General features: G+C 42.8%; 1 protein-coding gene across 1 annotated transcript in view; it reads right to left on the reverse strand.

Annotated features, from left to right (window-relative positions):
- MYO9A (myosin IXA) overlaps nt 1-25,863 on the reverse strand; it is a 146,350-nt gene that overhangs the window by 47,271 nt on the left and 73,216 nt on the right. Inside the window, 4 exon segments of the mRNA XM_031061006.1 lie at nt 3,407-3,602; nt 4,286-4,427; nt 5,438-5,559; nt 18,055-18,189. Of these exon segments, the coding sequence (XP_030916866.1) occupies nt 3,407-3,602; nt 4,286-4,427; nt 5,438-5,559; nt 18,055-18,189 (595 nt within the window).

Here is a 25,863-nt window from a genome sequence, read left to right on the forward strand (position 1 = left end):
TTTTTTTGGTGATCAGCTTCAGGAATAAATCTGCAGAAGCCAGTGGGATTATTTTTAAGCAGGAATTACCAAGGAGCAACCCTTGTTGGCTAAATCCAACTGCAGGGCCCATCAAGGACAGGCACAGCTTCAAGGCCACAAAACCTTCATCAGAGCAAGGATTTACGTGCAGCAAAACCAAGTTTGTATGAATAGCACCATTTTTTCCATTAAGTTTTTGCTATGAATTAGAGAGTTTTGCATAATAAATGAGTATTGAGGACAGCAAAAAAGCCAATCAGCCAATTTTCTTTCCTTAAAAGCTTGACAGTGTTCCTTTAATCCAAGTTCACAAACAAATCCAGTTCTAACACGCAGTTCTATTGGACCATTTCAATTCTCTTTGATAAACTTAGTAATAAAAAGAATTAAAAATCAAATTATTGAAGAGTTCCACCCTTCAGCTTAAGTGCAGCTCGCCTGATCCTGGCATCTTTCATTCAAGCAGCGCTGGCAGCACCCTAAGAAGCATCACTCAGGCAGAAACACAAAGGTACCAAAGAAAATTCACAGTGCCACCACTTTGCTGCTCTTCACCTTCAAGTTGAAGAGGACAATCACACAATCACCAAAAGCTGCACTAGGAGGGCATCAGGAGCACAATAAAAGAAGAGTCCCCAAAGCCAGCAAGAAAAAAAAAAAGCTGATTATCCTTCCAGAAGCATCTGCTTGGCACGGAGGAGACAACCAAAAGGATGATGTGGAAAGGAAGCAGAGCAAAATTTTGTAGAGCTGCTTAGACATCAGCCAGGGATTTTTCTGGAAAAACCCTGTTGGGTATTGCAAGCATAAAAGCATGAGAGATCCAGCTGAGGTTCAGACAAAGAATGCAAAGAGCCTTTAATTAAAAGAAGCAAGTTTTGGATATTTCCCTGCTCCCTCACTTCACCTGCCTGATGGATGGGAAAGGACCTCAGAAACCAAGAACAGGCAGCACGTCTTGAAAAAATATCACTACAAATATTAAGTGTGTACATGTGGATGACTGTGTAAGAGCCTTTTCTTACTCTATCATCATTTTGTCAGCAGCTCCACATCTGTGGGCAGGCAGATGCTCAGATCAGGCTAATTAAAGCCATCAAGGTTTGATAAAAAACAAAATAAACATCAAACATGTGCTGCCTTTGGTTCTTTGTTTCTATCTATCAAGATGGGAGAATTTTAGTGATACTTTGATAACTCACAAATGTTTTCTGCCATAGAGGCAAAGCATCAATTTGGGGGTTTTCTGCATTATTTTGGAGAAGGGAAGGGAATTGCAGCACCTGGCAGTGGATGTATCATGTTACACCAGCCCATCACGCTGTCCTGACACCGGCTGAGCCTTCTGCCTACGTCTGCCCCTTCCACAGCCACCTGCTCTGGTGACAGGGTTTTGGAGGAGGACAATGGAACAGGGGATGGGTGTAAGGTCACACCAGCAAAAACACAATTAAACCCTGCTACGGATCTCACCTTGCTAAGTGTGACCTAGGCAAATTCAGAATCCCAGAACGGTTTTGAGTTGGAAGGGACCTTAAAAATCATCCAGTCCCACCTCCTGCCAAGGGCAGGGACACCTTACACTAAGGGTTGCTCCAAGGCCTGTCCAACCTGGATGGTCATGCTTGGACATGGTGGGAAGCTCTCCAAAGAGGGCAAGGACAGTGATCCCAGCTCTGCCACTGCTTGTAGGTTAAGTTTTTCCCACAGATAAGGTGTACCTCAGTATGGAATTTAGATTTAGGTAATCACCTCCTAGTAGTGTTGCCTGTATAATGGAGACTTTCTCATGACTTTTTCCCAACTTGATGCACATAAAAATTTAGGGTATAAATAATCTGAGGATTGTTCATAAGTTCAAGATAAACCTCATCCAGCTTTCAGAGGGGTTTGTTTTTTCTTTGACTCAAAGCCCAGAGGGTACAAAGCACAATTCCATTTGAATACAGGCTAAAGGACATGGACAGATATTTGAGCAGCACCATGAGAAGGTTTAGAAATTCAGCCATCACCATGTATTAGTTAATTTTGGTATGGAAAGAGAAGGTGATACAAGAATTGAGTCTCAGAATTGTCTCAAGACCTCCTGGTTACATATATATCTGTATCTATAATCATATCTATATATTGATACAGATATATATAGAAAGAGAGACATAAGCAAGTTACTGCTACAAACTCTGGCCTGAAAAGCAGGAGCAAGGAGATGAGCACAGCAGTGTGCAGGACCAGCTGCCAGAGACACAGAAAGCGAAGCAGGGCTTGAAATCAGCTCTTACTTCCTGAGATTGAATGATTTTTTTAATATTCTGGATTATCTCCTTTGAGTTTAGCCTGGGGTTTACGCAAGATGAAAATGCAAAGATGGATTTTGGAAGCCACCTCTTTGGAGTGGCCTTTCTCCCAAAGACAAACATCTCTGCCATCTCCCTCTTTGCTTACTCTGTCCAAAAATGCTGCCTTGATGTGCCAGACAGACCCAGGCTCATGAGAATCAGCTCTTCTCTTACACCACATTCAGGAGGTGTCAGAGGAAGAACCTCAAGACCTGAAAGTTGATTTTTTTGCCTGCTGCTCTTCCTGGGATTTGCTCCCAAAAACTGATTCTTTCTGCTTGAACAGTTGCCTCCCTATGCTCCTTGTCCCAGGCTCCCTCACTCTCCACGATGCAAACCTCACTGATTACAAAGTAATTCATGGTGCAGCTCTGCCTTTAATTTTAACCCAGTTGACATTTTCCCTGCTGAGGCTCTAATTCCATCACGGATTTCAAGCCCTCTTGTGCCCAGAAATGAACAGTAATAGCTTGTACCCGTCTTCCCGAAATTGCTTTACGCCGAGAAATGGTCTAAAAGCACAGCCAGGTCTTGCCTGCCACAGCATGATGATGCACCATCACTTTCCTTTAATTTAATGCCCCTGTGATCCGTGGTTCTGGATGACTGCAAAGCCATGAATTTTGCTAGACAAGAGACATGGTCTCCTGCAGCTGAAAGGGTGAACAGCTTGGAAAATCATAGGAAGATTGATTGCCTTTTTTTGTTTTCAGATGTAACTAACAGTTCAAGAATTATTACAAAAATAATTCGCCTTTTTTGCTGGATAATTTGTATATCTCTGTTTGAATGACTTGTGTTTTTCTATCCATGCATCCTACAAAAATGAAAAATTAAAGCAGTAAAATGAAAATATTTCCTTATGATACGTTAAAATCCAAATGTACCTTTAAATGTGACTTCTGCAAAAAATCTACCTGTTAATTCAGCACATTTTCTAATAGGTTCAAAACTAGGTTTGATGAGTCAGGCTACTTAGGGTACTAAAACATTAGACCCAAATTGCTGGTGAAAACCAGGCTCCAGGCCCAGGTGATGGGCACACATACCAGTTTTCTTCTCCACGTATCGTTTCCCAGCCTCCCTGAAGGCGACCATGGCCCTGAAGAAGGCCCTCAGGACGGCCCAGCGGAACACAGCCACGGGATCAATCCCGATCATCCCACAGATAAAGGCGTTCCGGCTGCTCCGCAGCAGCGCCACGATGTCCGGCCGCATGTGATCCGTGTTCTTCTCCCGGAAATCCTAGGGAAGGAGGAGGAGGAGGAAAGAGGAAAATAAACAACACCCACATGATACTACAGGTAGGATCTTCTCAGATATCTCTGGGCCAGCACAATTATTGAATCCTGTTTCTTTTTTCTCTCCTGATCCCATACCAGATCTTTATGATCATCATCTCTGATGCTAATCATGTGCATTTTTTGCATCAGAAACGGGATGAGAGATTTGCAGTTGCAAATCCCAAGGCTATTTCTCACACCAGAATTCCTTCTGCTAATAACTGGCATGAATGGAAATGGGGTCAACTTTGGAATAATTCACATAGGATTCCAGAAAGCACATGTAACAGTGGGATGTGGAGACCCAAGCACACATAACCTGTATTAAAAGTGGCTAATGATGAGGAAAACACTGGGTTTTCTACACAAACCAAGTCCAGAAAGGCCACCCAATTTCAACTCATTGTTGGGGTGTAGCACTCAACTCACTGCACTTCCCTAAATTCTTCCCGAAATGCCCACGTGAAGGAGAACAAGAAGACCCTGTCCCTACTACCTTTCCATTTCCCCAAACACTTCACTCCTGACCCTCCCATCTTCTTGGGCCAAGTCCTCTCCAAACATCTCTGTGGAGCCTCTGGGGCTTTCCTTCCCAATCCCAGATTTAAATGAAAGCAACTGCTGGGGAACAGCTGGGTGACAGACCTTGACTCCGTACTTCACTTTGCCCGCGTAGTGTTTGATGATGAAAGCTGGCTCCATCACTGCTGGGAATTCAATGTAGGAGCTCCCTTCGTGTTGACGCTTGAATTTGTCCAGCAGCGTCTGGTTTGTGGCTTGAGGAAAACTGAGTGGAGAGAATTGAAAGGAAGAAGCTGCAAACCTAACAGGAAAACTTTTCCACTTCTTTCATGTCCATGAAAGGGAAAACAGAGACCTTCTGAGCTTCCACTTGTGTGTCTGCCTCAGCAGAGACTCTTGGTAAGAGAAAGCCAACCCTCCATCCTCAAACTTCATGGCAATCTGCAGCATGGGGATGAATTTCACAACTTTACCCCATTTAAGTTGTTTTATCCCAGTACAATATGACTGGGAAAGCATCACTGTTGGTCTCTTGTCAACGAGACAAGAAGTGGGGGAGTAACCTGCGAGGTAAATGGTGGGAGAAGACCTCGTGCCCCTGGCCACGCGGATCTGAGGTGACCTCAGCAAAAACCACCTGGACTTTCCCTGCCTTTTACATGGAAGAAACTGGCACAAGCATCCAATGGGAGAACTGTTCTGCTCCAAAGTTTCCACACCAAGGCAGCCTCAGAAGCCACACGTTCCCCCAAGAACTTCTCCTGAGACAGATGGATGCAATCAAGGATGCAAATCTGAGCTAAGTCCTTGATGCCCATGAAACCCTGTGGAAATGCAGCCCCTATGGACAATTGCCCTCACTTCACTCTGGTTCAATTTTTATCAGTAAATTGATAAATCCACCTTATATCTCAATAACAGCACCTACACATCCTGCTTGAACTCATGTACTTGGGTTCAGCACCTTCACATTGTCACACCCCAAGAGACAGGGAAAGAAATGAAGAGAGAAGCAAAGGAAGCCTTTTCCCTTGCCTTTAATGGAAGAAATTCTTGAAAGGAATTTTAATTATTATTTTTTAAGGCTTTTAGCTCAGCTGGCTGATTCTCCACTCTGTGTGTTGCCACCTCAAAAACAACACTAGAAACACCAATCAGCCCAGCGAGCTATTAGCACCTTTCTGGGAAGTTGGGTTTTTTTCAGAAAACTGAAGGATAAACATATTTTAACTGAAAAACAAATCTCATTTCCAAAGCCAGCATTTTCCTACTCACTTGCTTTCCTCATCCAGCAGATGGAGCAGCCCTGTTGGCTTCTTGCTGATCAGGTTGATGCAGCTGGAGTTGTCTATGTAGTCAATGTTGTGCCAGCTAATTCCTTCTGCTCTATATTCCTCCTAAAAAAAAAAAAAAACAACCCACGGATGACATAATGATGATTTGGTGCAAGCAAAAATAAAAGACAAAATCCAAGGGGTTTTGTGGAAACTGATACACCATTTATCAAAACGGACATCTCTCCCGTAAATATTCCATCAGTGCTTTCTGTGATTCCAAAAAAAGGATAAAGAACCTCTGGAACAACCTGAAACAAAGTGAACCACAGAGCATTTCCCAATTTCAGATGCACCAGACATTTGTTCGGACATGGGGTGGCTGTGCAGGATTCCAAGCCTGCCAAGGACATCCAGTGTGTGTGGACTCCCCCTTTCCTTTTCCTGGATTGCTTCTAAATCAAAGCACAGTTTGGGCTGGAAGAGATCTTAAAGCTCTTCTTGTTCCACCCCCTGCCATGGGCAGCAACCCCTTCCACTGGCTCAGCTTGCTCCAAGCTCATCCAACCTGGCCTGGAACACTTGCAGGGATGGGGCAGCCACAGCTTCTCTGGGCAACCTGTGCCAAGGCCTCACCACCCTCACAGGTGTCTCCCTGAATTTTTAAGATTTTCTAAGCCTTCTGATGTTTACATTCTTGTAATGAACTTTCTCACGCACTTTCTGTAAATAACTTATTGTTTTGCATTCTTTTATGGAGGAGGAGAAATTGGATGGACTGCTGGTTTGTCCAGTGTCATTGGAGAGGTGGCACTTTCACCCTCCAATCCACTGTCTCTTTTGGAAATCTATAAATGTTAGAGTCAGAAAATAAAGTTCCCCTTTTTACCTTGAGAACAGTATGTGTCCATGTTGTGTTATTTCGTGTCCTAGAGTGACATATAGGGAGCAATTCCTCCCCAGTATCCCATCCATCCCTGCCCTCTGGCAGTGGGAGCCATTCCCTGTGTCCTGTCACTCCATCCCTTGTCCCCAGTCCCTCTCCAGCTCTCCTGGAGCCCCTTCAGGCCCTGCCAGGGACTCTGAGCTCTCCCTGGAGCCTTCTCTGCTCCAGGTGAGCACCCCCAGCTCTCCCAGCCTGGCTCCAGAGCAGAGGGGCTCCACCCTCAGAGCATCTCCATGGCCTCCTCTGGACTCTCTCCAGGAGCTCTGCATCTTTCTGATGCTGGATCCCATGGCTGGAGGCAGCTCTGCAGGTGGGGTCTCACCTGCATGGGGCAGAAGGGCAGATTCTCCTGCTTCCCACACTTTGGGGTCTGGGGTGTTTTGGGGTTCCCAGTGCATGTGGCTGGGGCGTGTGGAACATCCCACCCGTCAAAGTGTCACACAATTTGCATCAATTAATATTTAGTATTCAGTTGCTGGAAAGAAATGGTGGTACAACACATTAATTACAGAAAAAGCAGTAAAACCTCCCTTTCCTGCTTCCCTGGGCTCTGCTCTTCCATATGTCCCACTATTAATGGCCAGTGCTACATGAGATAACAAAGAGACCTCCAGTTATACAAAGTCACAGCTCCAGCACCAGCAGAACCACCACCCTCTACAGGAAATGTGAGGATCTGCCCTGAAATTCAAGCTGAGGCCAAAAAAGCTTTTCATTTTCCACCAAAATAGTTCTAACCCTTGCTCTCCTATAAAGGTTATCCCCTCTGAGACATATTTGCAACTGGAATACTTCAAGAAGTCTTATGCAGAAATTATTTTAGGGTATCAAAATGAAAGTAGAGTTTGAAAATCATAATTTTAATCACATTTGAGGACTTGTGACTCACTGTCTAAATAGATATTGGACCATGCACCTTACTCCAAAGTCCTACTGATCCAGCTGCCTTTTTACTTCTCTATCACAGGTCATTTTGATGGCAGAATTGAAGATAAAAAGGAAAAAATCCTAATAGGATGCATCTTTTAATAATAATCAGATTCATTATTATTGGTGCCTCTGCCTTTATTTTTAATATGAGTAAACAACTTAGAAAAAAGTATGTACATCCTCATCCAAAATTAACATGAACTCCACAGATATTCTTAGAAATAAAGAGTCTGAAGAGCTTTGAGACATTTCACAAGGAAATTTTTGCTAAAACTAGCCCTAGAAGGTCTTGAATTCACTACTGGAGACATTGTATAATCTTACAACAACAGTACAGACAAATACAGATGTGTGCTGCCTTAGAAGGAGTTTTTAATATCCCTAAAGCCTTTGGGATTCAAAATATACAACATCCCACTGGGGGAAAAAGCTCCTGAAAATAAGGAATGACTCTGCATCGTGAATTTTGTTTTCTCCTTTTACTTTTTAATCTTTTACCTTCAATTCTTGCCGAGCAAGCAGGACACAGCAGAACCTCACAACAACATTCTCAAAGCCCTGCTGAATTACAGGCAATCCAAAAATCACAGATTTGATTAAAAGTCGTGGCATTTTGCAAGGCAGGAAAAAGCTTCTACCCAGCAATCACAGGCTGTGTATTTCAGAGCAGGCAGGAGCTGCTCCTGAGGGATTTCCCTGAGAGTCACTGGGAGTCAGCACCATCCATCAGCTGCCTGCTTCCAGCAGCCCTCAATGCAGTGCAGGGTCCATTAGGCCCAGCTTTGCCAGCTCAAGCCTGGTCAGGAGCATGCAGAGAGCAATAAAACCTTGGTGTGATGAGCCAAGAGCAGCATTATTTCAGTGGTGACAGGAGGGTGTTACCAGACTTATATATTTATTATCCCGACTCTTTGTTGAAGTACTTGTTGGGGTCTTTACATTTTTTGCCCCCCAAAAACCCATAAATCATGTAGAGTTTTATGTCTGCACACATCTAAGCTGAGAAACCATTGCTCTGCTCTAGAAGGCCTCTAGATATCCATAATTCCACATGGGACATTCAGCAGCTGCACAGCAAATGTGCTGTGAAACTCCTCTGGCCACACTAAAAATTTATACTGCTGCTGAGATCAGTGCAAAAGCACTAATCAGCAATGCCAGATATGGAGTTTTTTTTTTTTAATAGTCTAGTAAATGACCAAAAAATACCAGAGCTCAAGGTCTCTACTTCTCTGGTCTTGTTTTCAGCTGTTCCACAGATCTGATGGTCATCAGGTCCCTCCTGGCATAGTTTCCTTCAGCTGCAGGATTTTGGCTAATTCTCCCTCCTCTGCTCCTTTCTTTTCCTCTGGGCTGGGTCAGAAACTCTCACTCCCAGGCTCTGGGGCTCTTCCTTCCCTCCCATCCCCAACACAACCTGTTCCTGCTCTGGCCAAATGAGAAGAGGGATTCAAATCCTCAACAAACAACCTTTTCCACAATAATTCAGAGATTTACTCTCATTTCAAGACAGGCAGCAGGAACTATTCCAGAGCAACTATTCCAAAGCTTAAATGGAAATAGGTTCCCCTTATTCCTTTTTTTCCTAGCATTTTTCCAGTTCCTTGTTTGGTTGCCTTCAGGATCTGAGCTCAAGAGATACAACCATGGCTTTGGGATTATGGTTGTAATTTCTGGGGTATTTGCTGCTCTGCAGAACACCCTGCAGATTGTTCATGGAAAGACAGAAGCTATAGAATAAAATCACTGCTGTCTATTAAACTTAATTAAATTGCAGTTGTTAATATTCCATGTGATTTCTATATCTGTCTTCTAATGACCGTCTTCCTGCAGAATTCAGGAGATATCCTGAAAAGCTACCTCCAAAATATTCCTTCATCTCTGAGCATGACAACAAAGCCATCCTTTGATGGATGCAGGGTCCTGGAGCACTGGAATATTTGGGAATTCCATTCAAACAACATGATGCTTTCATTTAACAAGACAAAAACAACAGGGAACACTTTCATTCAAAGAGAAAGACCTCAAGCTGGAGGTTAATTAAAAATCAGCTTAAATTTATAGCTTGATTTAAAACTAAGTTATGTTTAGGGGTACATTCAAATGCCCTATTCCTGGAAGATCATTTTTACATTAGGAAGCAAATTGTTGACATTACCACTATGCAAAAGTTTCTAGTGCAGTGAAGTCCACAGAGCCCCTTTTTTGGCATCCTTAATTGCAATAAAAATGTGAGATTTACTCCTCCCATCCCTGGACACCTGAAACCTGGTCTGCTGGAAAGTGGAGCAATGCAAGTTCACTGGAGAGAAGAGCACTGAGCTCCCAGACTTGGCAAAAGAAATGGAGCAAAGAACTGAAAAAAGACATTGGGGTTTTCTTTTAGAGTCCAGCAGCTCCTTATTTTCATTTAATTATTGGGAGAGATGCTACAGATTGTTCTCCAGGTGACCTCTATGGACTCCATGAGGGGATTCCTGCTTCCCAAGTGGGAATTCAGAAACAGCTTTGCTGCCCTAAGCATGGAGAGAGACATTGGCACTATGTCAGCATGGGCTCACTGAAGGGATCTGAGTAAAACACAGTTTATGATGTTCAAATATATTAAAAAAAGATATAAAATGGGCATGGAGACTTTGAAATGCACATGGAATATAAGAGCAAATCTCTACTCCCATGCAGTGTTAGCTGAGGCAAAGCAGCATGTAAAATCTGGGGTACCAAACAACCAGAATGGAGCAGAATATACAACATTTTAAAGTGGGAAAATTACTGAAACTCTAGGAAAGGGGGCACTGTTAAAGCTCTGTTAAAGGGAACCTCTGCCTGCCTACACTGACCCAGAGCATGAACGCTGCCCAGGGCACAGAATAATGAATTTAAAATTAAAACACACATGCTGAGCATAAGGAAAACCTTCCCAACTGGGCTGCAAGCCCTGATGGCAACCCTCCTGCCAGGAACAGAAATATCCTGTAATTTTATAGTTGGAGTTGTTGAGAACCAAGTCCTGTTATCTCTACAGAAGCATTGGACCAGTTCTGTTATCAGGACTTTATTTCGGTGCTAAACCAAACCAAAACACTCTAATCCAGGGTGGAATTAAAGATTTCTTTATCCTGAGTGGGATAAAACACCCACAAGCCCAACAAAATCTTGGAAGATGCTGGGAAATGTCTTTACATATGATCATCAATTACTCTGTATCCAGCCACAGGCTCAGTAAATAAACCCAAATGCTAAAAAGCAGTTAGGGGAGAAAAAGTTACACATGATTTTAAAACTCACACTTATGTAGACATGGTACACTTATGTAGACATGGTGATAAATATGATATCTGAATAAAGTATCTAAACTCTCTTTGGAGTAACATGGTCCCTGGGTGCTGCTGCTCCCCAAAATCATGTGGCAAAGTTCAGAGATGGGGAGAGAGGGACAAGGGGCTTGAAAAGCTTCAGAGGAGAGGAAATGCAGATTAAATGAAACAGGAGATGTGATAAAAATAAATTAAAACCATAATAAATTCCCCATCTGTCTAAAAGCACAAAACTCAGGGTTTAGGAAGTTCAAATCAAAAGGTAGTGAAAAGTTCCTCCTAAAGATAAAGGTTTTACCATGATATGTGAAATTTGTTGCCCTATCATGGGATATCAAAGATACAAATTTTCCCATGATTTAAAGAGGTCTGGAGGGCTTTGGGCATTCATCCACACATCCTGCAAGCCAAAAGCCCTGAAAATCCCTCAGTGTTTCAGTGCCCTGGAGGCAGATGTCTTATCCCACAGGGATATTGCCATTAGTCACAGTGAGAACTGAGAAACAGCCCCAAAAATAAGATTCACAACCCCCAAGAGCAGCAGAAGCTCATTCACCTCCTCCCACCAGGCAGAGCTAGACCAGATCCAAGAGTTTTTCTGCTCCAGCCTTTCCCTACTGAGGCATAGGAAAACCTTGTTTACACAATGAAAATTCCCAGATTAAAGTGAGAAATCAACTGAAAAATCCCTTATCCCAGCGTAACTCCATGTGGGAACATTTCCCATAGAGCTCCTGTCATAAAAACTCGTGTAAATCCAGAGCCATACGATCAACAGGCAGCTACTTTTGGATGTCTAAATGTATATATTTGGCATCAAAATTCCCGACTAAACAGAAGGGTGTGAAATTCTTCTCTTCTTGCCTTGAACACCATCTGCTTCAGCTTCAGCTTCTTTGCAAAGTGAGAAACAAGGAATTGACGCCCCTTCCACATCTCTCTCCATTCCTAGCTCAACTCCCCTGTTTAAAATAATCCCCAAATATTTTTGTATCGTATGTTAAAAAGGGTTGTTGTTAAACGAAAAACTAAAGGAGCTAAACTTTAAAAAGGCTCTTTTCTGGCTATGTATGGACACATTTCCATCCTAAAATCCATCCTGGGGAGCTTGGAAAAATTTGTCCACAGTTGGAAATGGCAACAAGGTGTGGGAGAATCTCTCCCCTAAGGATTCTTCCATCCAGGCATGAACCCATCCCATGGAGGATTAATTACTTGTTCAGCAAATGGGCAGTGTGGGCCAGGCCCAGCAGAATCATCCTAGCACAAACTGATGATTAAAATTAGTTTGATATGATAAATCCATGGGATGTGGAAAGGTTCTAAATGATTGAGAACAATGTCTGCTCCTCAGTCTGCTTGTGCTGCAGACGGGGTGGATGCCTCGAGTTCCCGACATCCCTCCAGGAAAAGATGCTGAGGCTGATGGTTTCATTTAGGAATGAGGATTTTTATGTTTGTTCTCAATTTCAGTAGAAAAGGAATTTATAGACATAGACATAAATATAAATATATAACACATATGTTTTTTAACCATGTGCTCACAGACACAACAACTATAAATACTGAAGCACATTCTCTATGGATACATGAGCTATAAACAGGTTTTTAAGGCCCCCTTTGTCTGGGACAACATGAGGCAGTGCAGGGGAGCTGAGGAGCCTCCCCTTGAAGCCAAAGTTCTCTCTCCTTCCAGGTGACTATTTAATCAGCTCCTCATCAAATGCCACGTGAATTTGGTTTTATTCTGATGTTTCACCCACTGATAATCTCGCCCCTGCTGTACATAAGCATATTTGAATTTATTGGAATTTGGACTCTCTACCATGAAAGGGTTTTAAACCAGCAGGTTCAGCCCTGAAAATCATGAGCCAGCTCCAAACCATCCGTCTCTAAACTCAAATCAGCTCCCCGAACTTCAGTGGCAACAGAGTTTCAATCATAAATTATATTTTGCTCTCAAAATAGGGAGAATTGGGTTTGCAAGGTTCAGCCGGCAGCACACACATTGCCATGATCCCATGGGCTCCCTCTGCAGAAACATCTCCTTCCCAAGCTGCCCTTACACAGCCAGGAGAAGCATGAGCTTAACATGGCTGTGTGATCTGCTGGGGGACCAATTCTTTTAATTTCTTGTGATCAAAATAAAAGAGGAAAGAAATATCTGTATCTGCATCTGTCAGCACCTTGAAAGATGGATGGGAGTTAGGAAATCAGAGAAGGAACCTCCACAGTGGTCACAGTGAGCACCAGACTGATTTTGAGGCTGAACATCTCCTCCCTCTTCCAGTCCCACTCCACACTTGTGTCAATTAACACACTCCTGATTCCAGTCCTGCCACAATAAGACCATTTTTAGGTTGGTTGAAGTATTTCAGAGGCTTTTAAAGATTTCCCGCTCATCATCTTGCTTAAGAGGAGAGTCACATTGCACAACTCTGTCCTATGAAAATCCACCATCAGAAACACAGAATGGTTGGGCTGGAAGAGACCTTAAAGATCTTCTGTTTTCAAGATCTTGTGGACACCTTCCACTGTCCCACGTTGCTCCAAGCCCTGTCTGACCTGGCCTTGAACACCTCCAGGGATGGGGCAGCCACAGCTGCTCTGGGCAATCTGTGCCAGGGCCTCACCACCCTCACAGGGAAGAGTTTCTTCCCAATATTCCATCTGACCCTGCCCTCTGGCAGTGGGAAGCCATTCCCCCTTGTCCTGGCACTCCAAACCCTTCTTGTACCATTATTAAATAAAAATTTTTTATCCCTGGCACAGTCTGTGCATTTATTTAGCCAATACATCTGAGTAGGAACCACAATCAGCAGAAAACATCATCTGCCTGGAAAAAGAGCTCAGAGGAGAGGAAAAAAGCTCAAGGGATCATGGTGACTTGGGAGAGGGATAAGGGCACTGGGAGCAAGCACCTGTGACTTGGAGAGTTACAGCAAGGAGCATGGGATGAGGGATGGGCTTGCCAGATGCAGCACTTCTCTGCATCAGGGATAAATTAAAAGTTAAGAAATTCCATATGAGGAGAGCTGTAGCTGGATGATCTTTTAGGTCCCTTCCAACTCAATCTACTTTATGGTATCAGAGGATATGTAAATAATATAAGAGATTAGGATATATCCTATTACAGGTCACACATTATATATTATGTTTATATATTTACTGCTCACCATCTGGAGAAACCCAGATACAAGTGGGCGGCAAATGAAGCCCTCCAGTCCCAGCCATGCAGCATCCATGGACTCAAGGATGCTGGAAGGACAGAAGACAAAGCTCTGGGGGACTGACAAGGGATCCCAGAATCACTGAGCTTGGAAAACTCAGACCATTGAGTTCAACTTGCGCCTGATCACCAGCCCAGAGCACTGAGTGACATATCCAGGTGTGCCTTGTACACCTCCAGGGATGGCGGTTCCACCACCTCCTGGGCAGTTCCAGTGCCTGACCACCCTTTCCATGAAGAAATTCCTCCTGATGTCCAAGCCAAACCCACCCTGGCACAGCTTGGTCAGAGTTGTCCTTCATTTCACTGATGTGCTTTGAAATCTTCCTGCCCTGCAGATACCATTTAAACAGTTCTCAGCATCCTGATTTTTATTAGAATAATTTATGTGCTCTAAGCATCTTCCCCTTCTCCCAAACATGAGTTACATTCGATGGCATCCTGCCAAATAATAAATCAATAACTTGTGCAGCTTGTTCTTTCTCCACGGGTCATGTGGCCCACAGCTGGCCAACATTTCTCAGAGGGCAGCCACTCTTCCATCTCCAAGGAAAACAGAAATTTGAATTGAGCCTCCCAGGACTCAATGCCTGACTTCTGATGGTTGGCTTTTGTCTTCAGAGGCAATAAAGAGGCGTTAACGCCTAACCAGTGATGAGACATAGAAAAATCCCTAGCTGGAAGGAAAGGAAGAGTGTTCCAAGCAGTAGGAGAGAGACCTTTTTTCATAATTTATTTTAAATTTAAATATTTTAGATTGATACTTTTAAAATTAATTAACTCCCACATTAAATTCTAAATGTAATATTTAGGTAAGATATCTAAACTCATTTTAGAGTGTCATGTTCCTGGGGGTTGCTGCTCCTCAAAATCATGAGATTAATTCAGAGGTGGTTTGAGGTAGTGACCAGACCTCCAAGACCATCAAATCACACCTCCAACCAAACACCACTATGATTTAGTCCAGACTATTGGATTCCTCCACCTATTGCACAGGACCAGTAAACCCTACACACCTCCCTGAATATTTACAGAGTTTTGTAAATATTTGGCTGAGGAAACATTCCATAGGATGCTGAGGAAATATTCCATAGGATGAATTATCCTGATGAAATTCAGTTTTTCAGTCTGAGCAGGCTGAGATTTACTGGCTGGGACACCAAGTTCATCAGGGACTCCACCAGAAAATAGGCTCCACTGAACACCTGAGCTCCTGCCAATTGAATGTACTCCAAATTCTGTCATTTTTTCAGCCTCTACCTTGGTTATTTATGGATTTTTTTAAACAATAAAAACATGCCCTTGAAACTGGAGTTTGGTAGGTAAGCAAAAGCTGGAAAAAGAGGTAGAAAAGAACTTCAATAGGAAGACCTGTGGGATGGAAAGCTACAGGATGAGTCCTCAACCTTTGCAAAGCATCAGCTGAAACAGGGAAAGGTGGGTGAGGTGGAGAGAACCAGATAAGCCTCGGTAGGGATGGGGGAAGATCAGTGAGGACAAAGATGACAAAGTTTGGAGAATGGGATACATAAAGAAATAAAAACTTGTACTCCTGGCCCTTAAACTGCCAATGACCGGTAAACTTGGAGGAAACTCAGATCATAGTGGTATGGTACTGGTGACCTCCAAACTATACTTCCAAACTTCATCTGCAGCAATTATTTAGCACAATGCCCTAAAAAACCCCAAACTGAAGAGCTGCTGTATTTTTGGGAGATACCAGGCTGCAGATCAAGGATGCCTCAGTGGTTGTTTGCAAACCACTGGAAATAGTGCCATCTTCAGACAGAAGGTTTAAAAAAAGATTCACCAGACACATTGTATTAGATTTCACCATGGAAAAAAAAAGAGAATAAAATTTAAGATAATCCCATGGTTCTCCCAGAGGACAGTGGTGGATATTTTGGTTTCCGTAACATCAACAACATGTCATGGCAACAATTCCATCATGGCTAAATGCAGCTCTGGCAGACAAATTCTATTACGATTTCAAGAAAAATCCTCAGTGACTATTTAATTTTGCCACTTATTTCTTTGGCAGAGGTGTCTGGGTATCTCAGCAATCTCTCTTTGGCCTCCTGCAAGCTTTGGAGACCTGAGGATTCAGAGAAGGATCTATCCATTTCAGGTCCCTATCACCAAGACATGAGAGAAACCCTTATAAAGTTACAAATACCTCAGATAAATTCACATTTTGAAGTAACAGAACTATTTTGCTCCCTAGAAACACAATATTAACTCCCTGGTCTTCATTTGTAGACTCATGACTATCATTAAAAAACTTCTGGGCTAGTGAGGAACGAAGAACATTCTGAAGACCCAAGATCTGAATATGAGTCCTTGAGTTTTCTTTCCATCTAATCCACTCCTCCACATGCAGCTGGAATTCCAGGGAAAGTAAATGGTTAAACCATCTAATTCATTCGCCCAAGGATCAGTGCTCGTGCAGCTGCACAGATGACTTGTATTTAAAGACTCAATCTATGCCAAGATGTCTGAATTTTCTAGCAGCAGAGCTCACAGTGCTCCAGGCAGGATCCAGGAGGATGACGTGCTCAGGCATTAAGAGCTGGAATGGGCCCTTTGCAGTTTGATGGCTCCACAACTGCTCCTCACATCCATACAGCAAACACTGACTTCACATGCCTGACACATTTCCAGGAGAAAGCCAATGAGCTCTGAAGCTGCTCCAAGAAGAATTAGGGATTACTGCACTCAGGACCTCTGTGTATCCCCCAGGCTTGAGGGGGAGCACTGACCTACTAAGAAATCCCAGCCCAATAACAGGAATTCCCTCATGGCTGATGGCATCTTGGAGGAGGCTGCTGAAACCCCACCTCATGGAGGAATCATCTGTCTCCAGCTTCTAGGAAGGATCCTCCCTCCCTGAATCTCTTCTAGGGAGGGTATGGCAACATTTATAAAAAATCCAGCTGGTTTGGCTTTGTGGTAGTATCAAAAGTTGCATTTTTATGGTGGACAATGGGAAAAGAAACCTGTCTCTAGAAATAGACAGGTTATCCCACTATTAGAGCATCTATTGAGTAGGGTGCACCTACATACAAAGGCCACTTAAAAAACTGAAATTAAATGGCTTTGAGCAGCTCTGCTCTACCTTATTAATCAAAACCAAAGAGATAAACAGAAACCATCAAAGTCATGAACAAACACTCCCTAAGTGATCTATTCAGGGTTATATCACTTGTTTTTTGAACATCCTCAAGGCAACTTTTTCTTCTGCATTTTCCAAACTCTGAGAACACTGGAGAAGCCCAAAACAAAACTATCAGGGTTTTTGGGAAGGGTTAGGTTAATTCTGTAATGATGATAAGGAGGGTTCCCCTTGGCCTCCCCCAAGAAGGATTTCACCTAGAGAGAGGACATGCAGACTGTCATGTAAAAAATAAAAGGCATTTTGAAAGTCTCTAACACATTTCCTGTGTTGTACAGCCCAATAATAGTTGTCTATCCATGAAACAACACATGGATGTTGAAAGAAACTTTCAGTTTTCTTGTTCTGCTTGTTGTTGGCTAACAAATGGAGAAGCCTCCTCCCATCGCTCTAAACCATCTTGTGTGTGTCACCTGCTGGATTGCAGCCTGTGTTTTTGGTGTCTCTCTTAAGTGCATTAATTTGAGGCTGGAAAGCAACACCCTGTTCTAACATAAGTAAAGCAAAGCTTAAAGTTCAGCCTTTCCTAACCTCCAGGGCTATTGGAGATCATAATGCTCTCAAGCCTGACCTCTGAGAACACATGAGAGTGACATTTCCCCTCCCTTCCCACAAATCAACATTGGAAGGCAAAAAAACCACTGGAAGATTGGGGTGGCTTTTTCACTAGATACAAAAAAATAACTTTTATGTGATACCAAATGGCACAGCAACATGTCCAGGCAAAGGCAAGGAAGGAATTGCTCATTTATTGAGCACATATCAAGGAGACAACAGAGCAGTAGTTAAGGTCTTCATGATGTTTTTGGAAGCCAAAATGTTTATTTTAAACCAGCAAATGCCTGGCTGGATTTTATTTTACAGGTGGAACTTTGTCATACGGTCAATTAGAAGTTAAATTGGAATAATTTAGTGTACACTCCTTAACAAAACAGAATTAAAGGGACAATTTCAGAACTTTATCAGGGCCACAAAGTCATGTCAATATTCACTGGCATTAGAGAGTAAATATTTCTGGACTTACCTGTTCCAGTTTAAAGATGTGCTGGTTAAAGTAGTGCTGCAAGCGCTCGTTGGCAAAGTTAATGCAGAATTGTTCAAAACTATTGTTTTCATAGTCTTCAAACCCAAAAATATCAAGCACTCCAATGGATAAAGTCTGCAAGAAAAGTAAGAGTGAGGATTAGAATAAAATCACATTAAGTGGATTATTTGTACACAGTACATAATCAAAAGCACACAGACAGAATTAAATATACTTAATAGTAGGAATTTTACTGGAATTGTTGATATTGTGCCATTTGGAAGACTCCTCCAAATCAAAGAGACAACGTGTAACTTTAGATATCTGGGCAAAAGGGCTTGTTCTAAGAGAAAAGCCCTTCAATAGGTGATTTTTTTTTGTTTACAAACAAATGGTCATCTTTGAAGAAACCTGAAGCCTCTTCCAAGTTATTCTATTGGATTTAAGAGATTTAAGATTTGATCTTCAGAAGGGAAAAATGGGGATAGGCTTGGGAAACAAAAGCTTGCATGGTGAAGACAATCCATGGAAACACACCTCCAAGGTGAAAGCATTGTCCAAGCAAACCCACTCCAGCTGCAAACCTCAAAAAGAAACTCCAATGCATCAGAGCTTCCCATGGAAATAATCTTTAGTTCTCCTGGTGAAAACTGAAATAGTATCACAAACAAAGCATCCACCTTGTTTGTCAGATCGATCAGACAATGGACTGATGGTTTGGGGGCATCAAGTCACTCCTGCCTCCCTGAAAGGGAGGAATTAATACAAAAATAATAATGCTGCTGAAAAAGGGAGCCCAAAGCCCTGACTAACACTTGGCCCTAACTGCTGGCCCAGCCCTGCCCATGTGACACCTGGCTGTATCCACACGGCTTTTCTGTGTTCTGGCACCTTTTTCCACCAGCTCCTGCCAGTTTGGGATGAGGGATATGGAGGGACACCTCTGTGCTCCTTTAGTTCATGGGCAAGAGAGGTTTAAAGAGGGACCAATCCCATTTTTTTTGGAACCCACTGGCACTATGAGTCCTACATTCTCTCTAATGAACTTCCATGAGTTCACAATAGGGAAGCTTTTCTTTTATTAAATTCATAACCCATAATATAAATTGCAGGACTTAGCCAGTTACAGTTCTAAAGAGCCTTTTTTTCCCCATCACTTTGATGATTTTGTGAACCTCAGCCATATCTCACTCCAGGCTTTTCCCCAAATTGAAGAGCCAATGCCTGTTTGGTCTCTAATCTACAATTACCTCTTGAGATGCTCATCAAGATGTGGGTGCACCAAGGTTTCCTATATTGGTAAAGAGAGCTCAGTGCTGCAGTGAATTCCCAGCTTGCTTTGCATCCTCCTGGCCCCTTCCTCTCCCCACACCAGCCAGGCAAGGAGAGGCAGTTGACCTCTGGCCAGGCGTATGTTGGCCCAGGTGAGTGCAACCCATCACCTCCTGGCTCAGGCTGTGCTTCCTACCCTTGATGGGAGTAGAAATGTGGAACTTCCTCCTTTGTGTAGGTACTGGTTTTCATAAAACTTGAGCCTTCTGCTCGTAGATGGATTTGGGAAACCCCGAGGAAGAAGGACATGAGGATGTGTCAGCAAATAAACCTCATCCACAGAGGGAGCTGGCGTGAAAAACAAGCTCAAGATACAGTTTCTGCTGCAGCTTCCATGCCTGTACATGACTGTTGTGTTAAACACCTAATTCACAATTAGTGTCATAAATAAAACTCATACTGTGCCCACCCAGAAAGGCTGCTGTCATCAGAAAAGAAGTGAAGAGCCTGAAGGGCACATTTGGGGAGAGCTCCACCAGCAGCTTGTTAGAGCACCATGCACCAACCAAAGCCACCTCATACAAATACTCCTTTCACCCATTACAATTAATTAAATAATTAATAAGAGAGGTAAAAACATTAGCACTGGTCAAATGAGCCAAGCCTTAAGCAGGGAGGAGAAATATCCCCTCCCTTCCACCTCAAAGGACCTGAGAGCTGCCACATGCCCTGTTTTTAGTTCTGTGGTGTTACCTACACTTTGGATTTTCTAACACTAATTCCACTGCCAGGAATACAACCCAGACTGTCCACAGGCCTCTCCACACTGCCTTTTGTCCATTCTCAACACGTCACATAATGTGGGAGGAAAATATTCCCTCTGTGCCCAACTCCTGACGAGGGAACCACCTACGGCTGGAGCAGGCACAGCTGCCGTGGGCAGAGCGGCCGCTGGGCCGTGAGTTGGAGCTTTGTCTGACCTGGACTCTGGCCACCGGGACAAGCAAAAACACAACAAAAAAGCATTTAAACACAAAGATAAGTCTTTAAACCATTTTCCAAGAGCTCATTGACTACTTCATCTTTTGTCCAGGCTTTTCTCCCTATTCCAGGGCCAGACAGTCTCTACCTCCCTGATGCCATGACAAGGACGAAGGCCCTTGGCCACTTTCCCAGAAGTTTGCATCACCTGGCAAAACACCCATGAGAAACAGCTCTTTGACCAGAAGATGGAAATTGGGAACCACTGGACCAAGGACAGCCTGGCAGAGGGATTCACTCTCACCCTCTGCTTCCCGAGGTCCAGTATCTTCTCCTGCTTGTCCCGATGGATGTGGCAACGCTTCTGCTCACCAGGCAGAAATCTGCCTCATTATTTTTTAAATACATCTCAGAGGGAATTCTTCTTAAACTCTCTGTATGATTATTGGATCATATCTTATCTATATTATCCATGGAAAAATTAATGATGGAAATCAGACAAAGTGACTTTTCTCATCTCCCTTGCAAATCCTGACCCCAACCACCTCACTGCTGTTCAAGCTCATCCCCACAATATACAGGAGTTCCAAAAAATTCCCCTACATAAAAGTCTCTATTCCACCATATACAAACAAGAGTTGAAAGATAAAATGATCACACTTCCAGACTACTAATGAATTTACTGACAGCACTTTCAAAAGCATCGTGTTGATGCCCTGTGGAAATAGTTAAGCCCCTGCCATGAGTGAAGACTTCAATCTGAACAAAGTCTTAAAGCTCTCACAAACTTAATTTAATATGAAACAACTGAGCACAAAACCCCTCTCCCTTTTTTCCAAGTCTGGTTCATTTACTGCATTGAAACTGCTACCAAATATATTTCAATGTGGGCGTGGAAATACACTTATAAAGCAAAACAGAAGAGTCATATACAGCAAAAAATAGCCCTGTCAGTTATAAAAGAAATATTATATTTTAAAGCTGTGGTTTATAATTTTTTTGCTGACACCTAAAATTAAACACACCCAGAATTAACATGATAAAAATGTTATTATAAAAATAATCTGCATTTCACAAAACCACTGCAGGTATCAAACCACACATCCAGGAGGAGGATGGTTAATTCTTCCGTGGTTGTTACACAGAGTCAAGCAGCATTTTTCTCACATCCCTGTGTTTGTAACTACCAAACTCCTCCAGAATACAGATTATAAACTCTGTGGTTTTTTGCAGAGTTTCATGCCAGAGAAATCCAGGCAGAGCTCTGCAGTGAAACAGTCATTTGTCCTCTGCTCCCAAAAGAACGGGGCCAATGGATACCACTTGGGAAAACTTTAAAACCTGAGAAATTTAGAATTTATGGCTGTTTTTCTGCTCTCTGTCCCTGATAAAGCAGCACAAATGTACTAGTACAAAGTCAATTCTTGTAACAAGGTGAAAAAACACCATTTCCATTTACATATACAGGAATTAATTTTGCTAAACTGCTTGTAAAAAGTGTGTAATCTGGGTCGGTTTAGGATGAATTTTGCAGCCCAATATTTTAAAAAAATAATCAAGGCAGTTTAAAATTTACAAATCTTTTAAGTCTTCAGCTTCAAATCTGTCATTTGAATGGGTGCCATGAGGAAATCACACAAAGATAACGTAGAGCTTGACTTGCCAAGTCTAGTTTGTGTGTTAATGCTGTTTCTTTATCAAAACTAACATATAAAATTCAAAAGTGTGACTGCATTAATTAGCATATCAAAATTCCTGTGATTAAAAGTGCATGTCTGTGAGGATTTTTAAAATTTGGGTGAACCCTGGGTCAGTGAGCACTTGCTGCTTGAGATGATGAAAAATGACCTCATGCTTTTCTTAAAATGTCTCAGCCATGACATTTAAACACAGAGCATGAGTTTTAAGGGCTTTTGGCAAATGATGACCTTGAAGCTCCGTGCTCTCCAGTTCCCAAAGTGCCAATAAATAGGGATCATTGGAGCTGATTTATGTTGCCCCAAATACACACTGGTGATGTAATTCCACCATGGAGGTACATTTTGGCAATCACAAATAGATTTGCTTCAAGTTCAGGGGAAAAATCTTGTTTATTGCTATTTTTAAAGTTTTTACATCTTGTCATTTTAGTAATTTCTTTTCATTTATAATATTCCAAAGCCAATACTGCAAAAAATCCCTTCCCAAAACCCCAAAATCTATCACCACTTCACCCAACAGGACCACTCCAACCTACATCACCCCAATATACAAGATGACCTATTATATAAAGTGAAACACATTGATTTGCTACAAACTTGGAAGTTGGGACCTAAAATTAATGAACTGATGCACAATAAACACATTGCATGTTCAGCAATTCTTCCTCTGCTTCAGCTCAAAAAGCCAAGAATTAACTGGTTGGTTAAATTTAAATGAATTTTCTTCATGGCCATGAGTTCTTCATGTGTTCAACCATGAATTTGTCTTCATGGCCATTAATTTTAATTTTCTTCACAGCCGTGAGTTCACCATCATCCTCACGTATACAGAACATCATCCAAGCATGGCAGCAGAGTGATTTGGGAAGAAATTAAGACACTTCACAAGAACCAAATGGGGAAAGATTAAAAACACCCTCAGAAATGCCTTTTGATCCACCATGATCTCCACTCTATCATCGTTTTAAGAGGTGAGATGGACTTCTAGCAATTCCTAACCTGATTTATGGAAGGGGAATTCAATAAGAGGCTCTAGGAGGTTTAGTAATCTCGTTCTCAAGAGAAGGAAAAGTCTCCGACCTCATTAATAAAGGTCAAATTTCAGACAGTTTGTAGGCAATCATGAGACCATAAAAGGAACTGAAAGGAATTGAGAAGATGAAGGAAAAGGGAGTCAGAGCAAATCCGACCCATGGCAGCTCTGTCATTACCATAAACCAGGAGGTATCAAATAACACATTCACAACTCGGGTCAGAAATAATATGCTAGAAATCCTGTCACCAAGCAAGATAAGCCAAATCCCACTGTGTTTTCCCAAAATATTTCACTGCACATTTAACTAAATTTGGATATCAAAGGTCTGATTTACATCTTCCAAATATTTGCTGGACAATATGGAAGAACAACGGCCGAGTGTTTATTTTTCTTTGCCCAGCTTCATCTTTTGATCTTCTCCTTACTGCTGATATCAAATAAACACATATTGGGATCTGAAAATGATCTCGGTTCCCATTGTCCCACTACAATCAAATCTACACTGATGAAGAGAGAAACTTCTGTATTAATTTTTCTCCTCATCTTCTCCCACACACACTCTAAATTGAGATGGTTTTGAGTCTTGTTTTACCTCTGCATAATGTGATTATTATAAAAGAAAGCTCTGCGCCCCAAATCCATCATCTGACACTTTCTGAACCTTCCAAACCTGCAGGATTCTTTGAAAATGCATCTTAAAAGTCAGAGGAGTATCAGTGTCAAGCATGGGCTGGGATTAATCTGGGACTTTTACTGCAGGGTGAGTCACATATTATTCACCCATTGCACACTCAGGAGTTTCTGAGGAGCAAGGCTGTATTTTGCTCTCATAAATCAGAGATTTGATGTGTTTAAGAGACTTTTTTGGCTGGCAGCAAGGAATGCCATCCATGTGCCAAGGTCTTGCCTTGCAGCAAGGAGGTACTCCCAGGGTTTGGAGATGCCACTGCTCCCAGTCCACCTCCCAGTCACCCTGCCCAACCTCAAAACAACACATGGGAAACCAGTCACCCAGCTGGTGTTGCCCAACCTCAAAACAACACATGGGAAGCTAAGGAGAACCTGCATCCTCATCTGGGGTTTCTCCAAGAATGAGCTGGAAAGGAATTCAGGAGGATTGGGAAGTGGGAGGAAAAACCAGAGCAGTTGTTGGCTCTGTTTCTCCACGGTGGTGATTCTTGGTTGGTGCCTCAATGGCAGCTGCAGAGCCCAGGATGCCCTCAGACACTTGTTGGCAGCAATGTTATTCCTCAAGAGTAAAGGAGCAGCTATTCCCAGCCCTGCCCAGTCCAGGGAGACATTTCTCCTTCCTCTGTGCTGAAACAACCCAAGTTGGGGGCTAAAAATAGGGCTGAGAAGGTGACGTGGTAGAACCACTCAAGGGAAAATTGGCCGTCAATGTTTAACAAAGCTGCTCTGAAATGCACATAAATCTCTTCTTCACCATCTCCATCCCTAAAATGGGGAGGATTTGTGCATTTTCATGATTTCTGGGGGATTTGTGGGAATCAATCCATTTCATAGAGGACTCTGAAGATAAACTGAACTACACTTGTGCCTGGAGCAGCAGATATTTCCTGGTATTTTGCGTGCTGCTTTTCTGCTTCAGGGACTCTGGCCCAAGTACAGCCCAGGATTGCCTCTCTGGATCTGGGTATGAGCACATTCTGCAGCTCCAGGTCCTGGGCATTTGCCAGCGTGGGTGGATCTGCTCTGGCACAGGGGCAACACCACTCCCAGCTCCTGGTGCCCGCTGCCTGATCTGGATATTACCATTACAATTTGGGGCCAAAAAAAGGGCCAGAAACCTGTGAACTGTGAATTCATGAGATGACACACAGAGGTGGGCAAGGGGGAAGATGGTCACACTCCATGGGAGTCTTGGCTGGAGAAAGCAGAGGGTTAATGTGCAGCAGCAATGTTGGAGAAAAGCAGGAATTTGGGCTGTTCTGGCTCTTACCTGCTGAGATTTGAGGTTGGGATCAAAAGTTTAATTGCCCATAAACAGCTACTGTGGTGCCTCACTTTCACAGCCATGCTGACTAAGCACACAAGAGTGTCCTAGACTGATTTGTATTTAAATATTACAGAACAGATAATAATTTTAAAGAATCATTGGGTCATAAATAAAAAATAATTAGCATTTGAGATGCATTTCCTTGTCAAAACAAATCCACTTTTCTGCTTCACCAAATATGTAAACAGTGTGGTTTGTTTTTTCCTGACAGCCCAGACAAAACTTTTGATTACTTGGAAAAAAATCAGGAAAGAACAACACAACATTTCTGGTAAAATATTAAACAGAGGGAGAGGCAGCATGTGCAGTCAGAAGGCTCGCTGGATGTCATCACTGTAACAACCCTTCTTTGTCAGAAAAACACATAACCAGATTTCATGGCATGTTTTTATTTCCAGTCCACAATTATGCTCCACAACCCTTTTTTGGAATTAAATAAAGGAGTGACTACACTGAGACACTCTGCAACTTCAGTCCTATGGCACAACCCAAATGTCAGAGCTCAGCAAAAATCCTCCTTTCGGCAGCTGTGACTTTAGTTTGTATGCACAACCCCCCAAAAAGCCCCACAAGCTGCTGCACCATGTCCCAGACTCCCAAGGCAAGGGTAGCTGGAGAGCTGGCAGTGCCTGTGTGCATGGACACGGATTTTGGGGTCAGTATTCCCCAGCCATGAGGAGTGTGGATGAGTACATGAGAGGGTTAGGGAGGATGCGCTGGGTCACAGCATGCAGGCCCTGCTATTGCAGGAAACTTCATGTCACTCCTTCCATCAGTTCTTTGGGAAGATGGCACAGCACAGC

This window comes from Geospiza fortis, unplaced genomic scaffold, assembly GCF_000277835.1.
Source record: "Geospiza fortis unplaced genomic scaffold, GeoFor_1.0 scaffold317, whole genome shotgun sequence".
Taxonomy (NCBI): domain Eukaryota; kingdom Metazoa; phylum Chordata; class Aves; order Passeriformes; family Thraupidae; genus Geospiza; species Geospiza fortis.